At 38.7% G+C, this 13,061-nt stretch overlaps 2 protein-coding genes across 2 annotated transcripts in view; both read left to right on the top strand.

The window, feature by feature from the left end:
• LOC134869732 (phosphatidylinositol 3-kinase regulatory subunit alpha-like) overlaps positions 1–13,061 on the top strand; it is a 121,876-nt gene that overhangs the window by 34,354 nt on the left and 74,461 nt on the right. The gene's annotated exons all lie outside the window — the stretch shown is intronic.
• LOC134869269 (general transcription factor II-I repeat domain-containing protein 2A-like) lies at positions 6,082–8,668 on the top strand. The gene is made up of 2 exons (XM_063890765.1): positions 6,082–7,312; positions 7,581–8,668. The coding sequence occupies exons 1-2, from the start codon at positions 6,440–6,442 to the stop codon at positions 8,553–8,555; spliced, it is 1,848 nt and encodes a 615-aa protein (XP_063746835.1). The 5' UTR covers positions 6,082–6,439; the 3' UTR covers positions 8,556–8,668.

Below are 13,061 nucleotides of genomic sequence, written 5' to 3'. Positions count from 1 at the left end.
CCACATTATCCTCTCCACAAAACACACATGAAAGTCATTGCAATTGTCTCCAGAGAGGTCTGGATGAAGGACAAATGATCACCTGTGAGCCACACACCATCAGATGGCACGAAAAAGAAAACAAACGTTACTGCTAAATGCCATATAGTAATGGAAATGTAATTATCTTGCCAAATAAAAAGTCATGTCTCACTCATCAATACTTCTTTTTTAACAACAAAAGTGGCTAATTTCCTTATTATTTCCTTACAAATGTGTTAAATGATATTAGCCACTTCTTGCAGATGTTTCACATTCTATCCGAAAGAAATAATTATGTCCTAAAAGTGTAAAAAGCAGAGATGTCTTATGAAAAAATAGACAATTTGGAAGAAAATCAATCCTCAGTGTCCAGTTTCCTGTTTTCAGCTCTGCTCAGGCAGCTGCTGTTGCTTTTTTATAATTGGATCAATGTTTGGATTGATGAATGGAGGCTCTATTTATAAAAACTGCTGATGCATGTTGTGAGCTGACAATGCAAAACTAACATCCCACAATCATGGGTTTAATAATCTGTGCAGTTAATTCAGGTGAATAATTTAGAAGCATGTTGAAACATGATGTTTTGTAACCCCGATGAGCTAAGCAGAAAAACTCTGGCTAAACTCTGGTAATATTCTTTTTGATTTGGCTATATTTTGTTTGTTGGCTATAATTCTTTTTTATTAGTTTTGAATCTATGAAAAAATAAGATATTGCAATAACCACTTGCACACTGAAATTGCCAAACTCTTCACAATACAACCACTCTTTCTTATACATTCAGTTATAAATACCTGATATCTGACATACATGTATATTACATTAATGTAAATCACATGAAATGTGTATGTATTTCTGCCACATGACTTTACAAGCAAAGAATCAAAATCTGACATTTAAAAGATAAACAGGAAATATTTCGTTACGGCAAATCTAGCACATTGCTCCATCAATACATTTACTGGAAACACACCATTATGAATATCCTTCTCTGCAGTATTAAACAGTATAGTAATTACTTTTCCCATCATGAAAAAAAATAGGCAGCTGCTCTGCGGCACTAGCTTGCTTTGCTAACTGTCTTGATAGCTAGCTCATTAGCATGTTACTGGCAAGGTTGCTAGCCTAGACGACGACAGTTAGCTGTGCTCCAGTTACTTTTAATTCCCCTATTGTTTCCTGATCATCATTCAGGGACAATGTCAATCACATCAGCTTTTTTTTACCGTGATATTTCTGACATGTTACAAATGTGTTGGGCTTTACATGGGAAATAGGCGCTGGGGGCCTCAGTAGAACTTATCAACATGCACAGTGTTGATGTTTTTTTTTCTCTTTAATTTTGGAACGACAGCAGTGTTGCCTGAAAGCTTATCAGTCTGTTAGCATGTGACATTTGTGTGGTTATTTGCATGAGGAGCATTTCTAAACAGATAAGCAACGAAGTCTGAGTTATTATTGGTTTATCTCCGCCAGCGACAACCTGTCTTATACAGAAACACACGCACACACAAACACACACACACACACACACACACACACACACACACACACACACACACACACACACACACACACACACACACACACACACACACGGTGTGTTTAAACAGAGGTTGGAACATGAATGTCAAACTATAGTTAAGCGTTTGCTGAAAAAAACCTGGAAGTGTGTGCTCTAGGTGGTGCTGCATGCCGCCTCTGTGTGTGTGTGTGTGTGTGTGTGTGTGTGTGTGTGTGTGTGTGTGTGTGTGTGTGTTTTCTATGTATCTATGTAATATGTATGTAAATAAGGAACAGCACTGGCCATGGACACACACATTAATCGCCGAGACGTCTGCTAGCGTGCATAGTCCCTGTGGGTTTGATGTCAAGAAAGGTGACGTGTGTGTGTGTGTGTGTGTGTGTGTGTGTGTGTGTGTGTGTGTGTGTGTGTGTGTGTGTGTGTGTGTGTGTGTGTGTGTGTGTGTGTGTGTGTGTGTGTGTGTGTGTGTGTGTGTGTGTGTGTGTATGTCACAGGCCTGTTACTTGTCCACATAAAAATGACTTTACCCTGTCCCCATATTTTTCATTTTTATTCATTTTTTTTACTTTTCTGTTTTATCCTCTGTCTTATTTCTTAGTTCCTCTCCTCTTCTACTCATTGTTCTGTTTATTTTATAGTCTTTTCTTATGGTCTGCTTAAATGTTCTTTATTATGTTTTCTGTCTCATCATCTCTCATTTTTTTCTTCCTCTCCTTCTTTCGCACATAAATTTCCTGTTTCGTGTGCCCTTGTTTCAAATCTTTAAAGATTCATATTTCTGTCTGCATAGCTTTACAATAGGAATTGATTGCCTGCAGCAGAACTAAGGATACAATTACAAGAGCATCTGAAGTAACAAGAAAGACAAATATAATGAATAAAAGGGACCTGTAAAGCTAATTTTCTTTTCTTTTTTCTACTGAGACATGTTTCAATACTTTAATGTTCCAAAAGGTCTACATTTTTCTCATACTGCCTGTACTGCAGAACTGCTTTTCACCCTCTGTCTGAAACCAGAGCCTAGTCTGCTCTGATTGGTCAGGTGGCCGGTTCTGTTGTGATTGGTCAACCACTAAGAGATATCCTGCCCCTTAGTCAATGGGTTGGAGCCCTGGCCAATAGAAGATTGGGTGTAATGTAGTGATGTCACTATGTTACAGAGTAATACAAAGGAGTCCAATGAAGGTGTTTCAGTCAGACAGGGAGAGGAACTCCCTCTGGCAGGAAAACAGGGATTTTAGCTTTTGCAGTCCATTTACATGCAAAAAAAACCCCATATAACAAACTACAGGAAAAGGAAAACCCCAAAAAGCATAATAGGGTAACTTTGAACTGACAATTGCATATTTTTCTTTCCCTTTTCTCACTCCATGAATCGTTGTCCCCCGGCACACTAACTGTATTCCAGCATCTACAATTTTACTTACAAGCTGCCCCTGCACACAGCAGAAGTAATAATGATAATGAAACATTAACAATCAGTTTGCATATGAGGTTTCCCTCGTTAGAGGCCAAATACATATGATTAACTCGGGCATTCCAACTGATGCAAGGCCGGCTCACGCCTTTTTTTACCCTGAAGCAGAATTTCATTAGAGTCCCACACCTTAAAATGTAATAGGAAAAAATGCATCATTGCTAAACAGGGTATCATAGTTAAACTCGGAAGGTAGTTTTATAACTAACAGGTATTTTCAAGGTTTTTACAGGCATACTTTCTGGCCATTTGTTTAAAAAATAATAATAATAATAATAATATATATATATATATATATTATATAATATATATATATATATATATATATTATATAATATATATATATAAGGATATTTTCAGGAAACCACTGCCTTTTTAAGTGATGGTGTTGAAGGGTGATGGACACGGAATGACACAGGTTAAATGGTCCCAGGCTGGATTTGAACTCGGGTCTTCCATACAGGGACCTAGCCCCAGTACATAAAAAAGCTAACGATACTTCGTAATGAAAACAAATATTTTTTTACCCAAAACGGTAGAAATAATTTACGTATTTTTTTTAAAATTTGGATAGTTTTAAAGCAAATACAACTGTCTATTATTATATATTGATCTTAGTTTTGATCATTTATTCATTGCATACTCGATAACTCTGTTGGGTGTGTTTGTATTCCTGAAAAATACAAAAGTATTGTACATGTACTTGATTCTAGTCACACAATATTCCCAATTTGTGGAAACATATCTTTCACTGTCCACCTTCTTGAGTTCTTGAGTATTGTAGAGAAAAAAACCCCCTGTAATTTCAGAGATTGTAAGAGGGATTTATGAAATAAAAGGTGTTTAGCTCTATAAATGCAGCATTATACACAGAAGCACAATCTAACTACTCTGCAATCTAAACTAATCCTCTCTCAACTTTCATCTTTGTGACAAGTTTGGACTTTCTTCTGCTAAGTTCAATCCTGAAGGAACCGGAGGACGTAGGCTGTATCATATTGATATATACTATTTATATACACATATTCAAGATTTACTGGTGGAAAACATTGAGGGTTCAGGGATGTTTATGTCTTTAAAGTGAGGGAGGATTTACACTGAGACCCCCTGCTGAGAGAGGGGCGCTCAGCTGCAGAATTTCGCCTGCAGATATTTAGCTTCACAAGCATGCTATCGTTCACATGGTATCAAAGATACACATATAGTAATGGCACATATAGTCAGCGGAGACTTGCATGTTTGTTTCTGCTACCACATATCAAAACCAAGTTCAGAATTTGTGGAAAGAAAAGCACGTATCAAAGTCAGACGCCAGCCGAATAGAATATCATTTAAAACTAAGGGGCTCTATTTTATGATTTTATGATCAGTATTATTTGTCCTATTGTTTTTTTTTGTATGTTATATTAATAATTTAAGTTATTGTCAAGTTATTAAAGACTATTGTTATGTCATTTTAAAAAATTATACAAAATCTGTAATTGACGGCAAACACACAAACAGTTTTTAAGTATTTTTTTATTTAATTTGCATTTTAACAAAAAATGTGGGTACAGGGATAACACAACAAAATGAGCACTTAGATAAATCCAAGTACTATGCATAAGTTGAATGCACACAATCTTTATACTGAAAGCATAATTGAAAGCAATATTTAATTATATTATTATGCCTATTGTAATTTTTTCAGTTGCACCTGCTAAGTGATGTGAAGGTATTATTCTGTACAGTGTGCATAAATGTAGCGCAGCACCTAGCTTACATTGCTACAGCGAAGTCAGGTGGGAAAAAAAAGCACTAGCATTAACACACATTTCTGTCACTAGAATTCCCACCAAGACTTTGTTGTAGTACAAATTATGCGTATATTTGGTTTCACTCCAGTTTTTAATGGGTTCTTCCATTTACCCCATCCAGCTGAACAAAAATTAAAAACCCCTTGGCAGAGGTAATTATCCCTTACTGAAATTACCCCTCAAAGTCATTTCACCAAATAAAATGTCTCTCTCTGAAACTCAGTTATTTTAACCAATTTCCCTTAAATTACCACATTATCATCCATTAACAGTAACTCATACAAAATGTAAAAGGCAAATCACATGAATATTAATGTTCAAAATATGAGAAGACGTTAAATGAACCCCCCCCACCCCGCCCCCCCGACCTGTCTCCCATAAAGGACCTTCTCTACCTGAAGGTGTCATTCAACCAGCCTGTTAAATATTCCAAACAAGTGCTTTTCTTACGGCTGCACTGCATACCTGATAACACTAATTGCACCCAGGGAATGCAAACGCTTGTTCTCTCCTCACACAGACACACACACACACACACACACACACACACACACACACACACACACACACACACACACACACACACACACACACCTCCATTTGTAGTTGACAGCTCAGACGATTGCTACCCGTCACTAATTCTTTATCTCTGCCTCCAAGCCTAACTCCCTCACTCTGATCCCTTTTTTTTTTTCATTAATGCCACTTAACTCAAGCTCTTCCTCCACTGACACCAACACCCCCCCTTCCCTCCTTCACCCTCCCACTCTATACCTTCTGCCCACCTGCTTATACTGAATGACAAATCTTACCTTCAGCCACTCTGGTCCCCCTTTCTAGTACTGGCTCTTGACCTCTTTAAACTAACATAATTTATGATCTTTACCTTGTACATTTAAGTGGTGTAACATTTATGAACATTTGGTCTCTAAAACTTAACACAACATCCAACTTAATGGCTTTTTCCAGAGGTTTTAGAAAAGCACCTCATTGTCAGCTTGTCCATGTATTATGGAGCTTAGTGGTCATCAAGTGACTCCAGTATGACTTTTTTGTGATTAATGCGGACTTATTGATTCCTGTTATAATAATATACGTTATTTTCAAAAAAAGGTTCAAAAGGTTGCGTTAAAAAAACAGCAATTACAAGGGTCACACCAAAAAAAACAAATGAAAAAATTGCCTGCAGCACAGGCAGTATGCAAAAAATGTAGACCATTTTGAACATTAAAGCATGTAAACATGTCACAGTAGAGCAGGGGTCACCAACGCGTCGCCCGCGGGCGCCATGGCGCCCTCGAGGACTACTTGAGTCGCCCGCGAAGGCCTGTTCTAAAATAGCCTAGTTCTCACGTGACACACAACTTTATTTTATTCGTTGTTAAACTTTCTATTATTTTTAAATATATTGCATTGCTTGTAAGAAGATAACAATATGCAGTATGCACGCATATAAACATATGCCTACTTATAAAACGTAATTTGTGTAAAATAAAATGCTTCAGATTACGTAGATTGGACCTAGCTGGTCTCCACGACAACCGTTGCGTGGAGACCGAGTCCAGTCAGTGCAGTGAAGCGAAGTCAAGATGAACGGATGATTACAATTTAATCGAAAACATGGCAGAAAAAAGAAAGAGAACGTATTATTTTCACGGTGAATGGGAGCAAGAGTTTTTTTTTACCACTGTAAAAGATGCCTGCGTGTGTCTCATTTGCCGGGCGACTGTGGCGATACCAAAGCGGCACAATGTTGAGAGGCATTTCAAGACCTGTCACGCAAGCTACCATGCTAACTACCCACCGGGCAGCGCACTACGAGTGGAAAAAGTAAGTGAGCTAAAGGCAGGATTGTGCAAGCAACAGTCTTTTTTCACAAGACCAGCTAAAAAATCTCAGAAAGCTACCGAAGCCTCGTTCAGAGCAACAGAACACCTGATAAAGAAGAAGAAGGCATTTACAGATGGAGACCTTTTCAAGGAAACGATGATGATAGTTCTGAACACTGTGCTTAAAGACGAGAAATATGGGAAGGAAGTGCTCTCTTCTGTAGCTGATGTTCAAATGGGGGCAAGCACAATGGTCAGGAGAGTGACAGCAATGTCCGACAACTTGACTGATCAGCTGGACCAGGATCTCAGGGAGTGCAGGTGGTTCAGCATCCAATGTGATGAGTCCATCGACAGCAGCAGCACGGCGCAGCTGATGATGTTTGTTCGGATGGTGTTTCAAGATTTCTCTACAAAAGAGGAACTTCTCACACTACTCCCCCTAAAAACCAGCACAAGGGGGGTTGATATCTACAACGCGGTGAAGGAGTTTTTCAACAACAGAAACATACCACTGGAAAAGCTGGTGTCGATTACCACCGATGGGGCTCCTGCGATGACCGGACGGCATGCAGGGTTCATCGCGCTCTGTAAAAGCGACCCAGCGTTCCCGAAATTCGTACAGTACCACTGCATCATTCACCAGCAGGCCTTATGTGCAAAGGTGCGTTTTCATTTTGTATTTTATTAATTTATGTTATCCTTGTTGTAGGCCTAATATCCTATTTGTAATTATGAGTAGGCCTATTGGGCATATTTTACGCATCTGCTTGTAGACCGGCCCCTACTGCGCTTTTTGGTCGTTAGAGTCAACTTCATAGTTGTGATACGGCGCTATATAAATACATTTTGTTTTGTATTGTATTGTATTGTATTGTATTGTTATTGTTTTTAAGTGCTTTGAGTAAGAGTGATTTTATTTTATTTTTAAGGTGATCGGCTTCGAGCACGTAATGACTCCTGTTGTGAGGATCATAAACAGCATCCGTTCCAAAGCTAAACAACACCGAAGTTTCAAGGTGATGTTGGCGGAGCTGTCGGCTGAATATGGGGACCTGCTTCTCCACACGGACATCCGATGGCTCAGCAGAGGACGGATTCTGCTCCGGTTTTTGTCGCTGTTGAGGGAGATCAAAGATTTTATGAAATCTAGAGACGAAGACACATCGCTGCTGGAGGACGTTGCGTGGCTACTAGACCTGGCATTTCTGACGGACATTACTGGAAAACTGAACAATCTGAACTGTGCGCTGCAAGGCAAAGGTAAGACTGTTGCCGACATGATCAGTGCTTTAAATGCGTTTAAAGCACAGATGAGCATTTTCTCTGCGCATTTACAGAGAAAAAAGGTGCTGCACTTCCCCTCTTTGCAGATGGTGCTGAACGACAATACCTCTGCGTCTGAGATTTTTGGCAACGCTGCCGAAAAATACACTCAAGTCATAAACAGGGTTGGGCAAGAGTTTGAGAATAGGTTTTGTGACATTGATAAACTTGAGCCATGTGTGTCGTTCGTTTCGAATCCATTTATAAACGTGGACACAACGTCCATTGCTGAGCAACTAAGTGCAATGTTCAGCTTGGATGCTGGGCAGGTGGAAATAGAAATAGTGACACTGCAGAATGACATTCGCCTCAAAGCCCACCAGGCTGCAGCAAACTTTTGGGGCCTTGTTGATACTGAAAAGTACAGTGGTCTGTGCACAGCAGCAATGAAGGTTGCCAGTCTGTTTGGGTCTACCTATCTTTGTGAATCAGCCTTTTCTGACATGAATTTCATAAAAAACGAACACAGAACACGGCTCACTGATGCACATCTGCAAGACTCACTCAGACTTGCAGTGTCAAATTACAGCCCAGATTACGAGGCCCTGGTTGCCAGCATGCAATGCCAGGCTTCCCATTAAAACTTATGAAAGATTGTGATGGATTAAATAGGCCTATAAATACTTTTGTTTAATGTTATGTTGTTCTGTTTGATGGTGATTACAGTGAAATAGAAATAAAGTGCTGATTTTGATATTTGTCTGTTTCCTTCCTTTTTAAGCCATTATTGATAATTAGGCCTATTGTGCAAATTTGTTAAAATGAGCAGTGTCCTCAAACAGGTGAATATAACTAATTAGTTTTACTATTAATAATAACATACAATTAAAGGTAAACCGCGCAAATTTGAAGCGTACCAAATTGGTAGCCCTTCACATTAATCGGTACCCAAGAAGTAGCCCTCAGTTCAAAAAAGGTTGGTGACCCCTGCAGTAGAGGCTCAAAATACAAATATGAACCTGAAACCGAGCACAGTATGACATCTTTAAACTTGAATATACTGCTTTTATTGCTCCAATAATATTTAGAGGCACAGTTAGTTGTTATGGGGAACATTTTGAGAATATGTTATTTAAATGAGAAACCTCATCATTCAGTTCATTGTAAAAATAACACACTCAATGGTGATTCATTTTTGAATACGTATAGATCACTATAAACTGCCCACCCTAGGTGCTCCGGAGCATGTCCCAGATATCAGATCAACACTTAAAGTCTTAAAGTACTTCAATTAACAGGATTACGAAATCACTGCCCCATCGGGCATGAGTACATCTTACTGTAAGTACATTTTTGTTTTCCATTAAATAAGGGGGTTGCCTAGATGTACCAATATGGAATAATACTGGTCCATATAGTATGAAAATATTTTAGTCAGTCTTCTTTAGAACTCTAGTAATCAATAAAGAGTTTTCCGTCTTAATTCAGACGACAGAGCCTCTGTGTAATTATAGGCATAAATCATAACCCTCTGCTTTTTTAGTGCCATATTTTGTGAGTCTGCTTTGTCGACAAGCCATGGACACTTGGCAAGATCCCTTGTATATACAGCGATCATATGAGAGGTGAATGGCCCTCTAAGCCTAGTGATAGCAGAACCCTCGCTATCTTAAATCCACCAAACTCACAAATATGGCACTTATTAATTCACTGTCAAGGACTGGAACTAATAAATGAACTCTTGTTCCATTTCCCAATTCCAATTTGAATATGTCTTGGTAAAAATACAGTATGACATGTTCAGATTTTATTTCATTACAAAAATGGCCAGGTGTTATGTGTTGTGATGCAATCAAAAAAAAGCCTTAACTATGTCGACTTTTCTGAAAGAGTGATGCAATAAATGGTAGTTAAAAAAAGCACAATGACCCTCAGCTTGTTCACATACAAACTTTCCCCCCCACCAACACTTTGACCTCACTTTGCAAAAACGTCCTCTGACTCTAAAAGGTACGATAGTCCCAACTGGTTGTCACAAGGGCAGACATCCTTCCACAATGTGCGAGGGCACACCCACGCACACACAAGGTGACCCCCCCCTCGCAGCCTGCCTCCACCTCGTCCTGGCCTCCTTATCTCTTTCTCAGAATAGATGGTCCCTTTTCTCAGGAAGTTCATCCATTTTTCATGTTGCTGTCCTCCTGAAGCCTAGCCTGCTGCTGTCACACATGTAGCTCTCTAAGCCGCAGCCAAACGCCATAAATGTTTGATGTCCAAGGTCTTCTGCCTCCAAAAACACTGGCAAACCTCACTGCCACACACACACACCCGCACGAACGCACCCACACACACACACACACACACACACACACACACACACACACACACACACACACACACACACACACACACACACACACACACACAGACACACACAATCACTGATTAGATTTCAACTTGAACACACATACATTTCCTCACTGTCTGTTTCACTCAGAGACAAAGAAGTAGTCAACGTTTCAAGGTTTCTCTTTTGTTGGTCTGGGTGTAAGATAAAAAGTAATGTACAACTCATCAAAATATTTTCAAAAAAACATTTACTGTGACACTTTAGGTCATTTTTGTGACATTCAATAAGAGTTTTCAGTGGTCCCCATGCTGTTAAATGATGCAGATGTCCTAAAAGTTCCACTAATCGATATTTTTTAATGTGACAATTAGGGATGTTTTATCATTGCCACAGATGTCACATTCTGCTATGACATTGATTTTGCAATACCACTATGCTATGATGTCAATATGACTATTAACGGATCATTTTTACTGTCTAATTTTGTTGAGAATCCATTGTTCTTATATCCTTTATTACTCAGGGCAGGCTACTTCTCCCAAAGTGCATGCACATTGCCTGTACCTTTACTAGTTGAAGCTCATAAACACATCCGTTTTTATTTGATATATATTATGCAGAAGAGTGATCACTTTCCGCTACTAACAATGGATTATATGACTGCATCCGTGCTAAACCTACATTGAAACCAATTCTGAAGCTATACAGAGGACTTTAGCGTAATAAAAGGTATTTGTTTTGCCGTAACCAATCAGTAGTGACTTATTTGTCTGCATAATGTTATGATAATACTGTGATAGCGGTTGCTAGGAGAATTAGTGTTTGTCATGTTGATTGGATAATTACTGCTTTAGCTCAACTAAGCCCATCCTGATTGTTATATGACGACCCGATCCCTTTGTTCCAACACCTGTTTATCGGAAACAGCTTCAAGCATCAGGCTTTTTCCCCCCTTGTCAAATTAGCATCTTTTGCATCTATCTTGTTGTCTTGGATCAAATTGATGCTTCTGTGTCTGGTGCTGTTGCAGGAATTAGAACACACACTGCAGTTGAGGCAGTACTTAATATTTGGTACTTGTTGTCAATTTGATTTCCCCAATCTATGTTTGAGGAATGTCACAATTCCTGCGAGCCGGTTTGATGGTTATTAACCTCCACTATTACTGTCCCTGCCATGCTTGTTTATACTTGAAGGTTTTTTTTCATTATTATAAACTAGGCCTTTCTTTGTTGAGAAGGCATTTTTTGTATTTGCTGTTGCTCGTTATTGTGTTTTATTTGTATGTAGAAGTGGTTCCTAGGCTTTTCCTGATCAGCTGCTGTATCTGGGCTTAATCAACTCTCAGAGGATATTCTCCAGATTTAAATCTCGCAGTCTTTTAAAGGCTTCTAGAATCATCCCAAATGAATTATAACATTTCCAACTTAAAAAAAAATCTTGTGATATTTAATCCAAGGTATATCTGTTATACAGTACTGTATTCTGTATTTGTCTCTCTCCTTCACTCTGCTCTGCACCCTGTGATGTTGTTTCCACCTCATGAGCCTCGCCTCTCTCTTTGTCCCATGTCGCAACACTCTCTCATGCACTCGCTGTCTCTCTCTCCGCCTTATGTCGCTCAACCTTCAGCTCTTTCTCACACAAAGACAACGACACAGCATGTGTGGAAGTGCTAAATGAGTAGTGTAAAACTGTTAAAGGCGTACTGTGTAACAGCCAACATCTGTCAGAATGTGCAAATGTCCTCTTGTAAGTAACATGAGTGTCTCTGAAGATGAATACAAGGGAGTCCAAGGCTGAATGGCTTAATGCTGCTTCCAGCCATAACAATAAAAATAATCTCCCTATTAAATGTGAACCTTGTTTTGAGCAAAGTCATTTAGAAATTTCTCAAAGTGCCTTGTAATTTTTTGGGCGTTAATGGGAGTAAGTCAATTTCAGACTGAGTCCATTACAGGTTGGCTCAGTTCTCTTTAAAAGACTCAGAATAGACTGATTCATGCTAACAACATCAAATGCTTCTGGGTTAACAACAGGCCTTTGATTTGAAACCGGTTATTGTTCTACTGTCATTCAGAGTCACGTTTCATCTCTTTTACTCTAAATTGATCCATCATTTGAGAAATGAACATTGTGCTTTATACAAAAGATTTGAATGTTGTGATTGAAACAAAATTAATCATGAAAAACGAGTCACTGAGGTAATAAACCAAGTTAGAGATAGGGTCAATTTCTCATTTACTTCTCAATATTTGCAATACTTATGCAACCATTGGAGTCACCCTCTGCGGGCCAATAGTGCTGGATTGAAATTGGACTATCACTCACAGAATACTTATCATGCTGTATAGGGGAAGACTTAAAGTAAAACTAGTGATGGAGATTAAAAAAAAAACTGAAAAAGTTTTACTGAGGTAATAAATTAAGTTCGAAATAGGGTAATTTTCTCATAGACTTCTATAGATTTGCTTTGGGAACTAGTAGAGCCACACTCTGCTGGTCAATAGAGAGAATGCAGGTTTCAGGCAATGTGCTTAACCAAACAAACAGCAATAGTGAGAGAAAATGTAAAATAAACAACTGTTTTGAAAAATAAAACGCAACAGAAACAAACATGTATGTTTAACAAAGGTAAAGTACAACATATTAAAAAGTCTCTCTTCATGTTGTGCTTATTTCAAAACATACATTTATATGCAGAAATCTCTGAAAGGCCAACCTGCCCCCCTCGTACTACACATGCATAAATGCATCAGTGTGTTCTTTACATTGTATGCTGCAATAGTTTCTACTG

The sequence above is a fragment of the Eleginops maclovinus genome, chromosome 9 (genome assembly GCF_036324505.1).
Source record: "Eleginops maclovinus isolate JMC-PN-2008 ecotype Puerto Natales chromosome 9, JC_Emac_rtc_rv5, whole genome shotgun sequence".
Taxonomy (NCBI): Eukaryota; Metazoa; Chordata; class Actinopteri; order Perciformes; family Eleginopidae; genus Eleginops; species Eleginops maclovinus.
The sequence above is the reverse complement of the archived record's forward strand: the minus strand, read 5'-3'. Positions and strand labels throughout refer to the sequence as shown.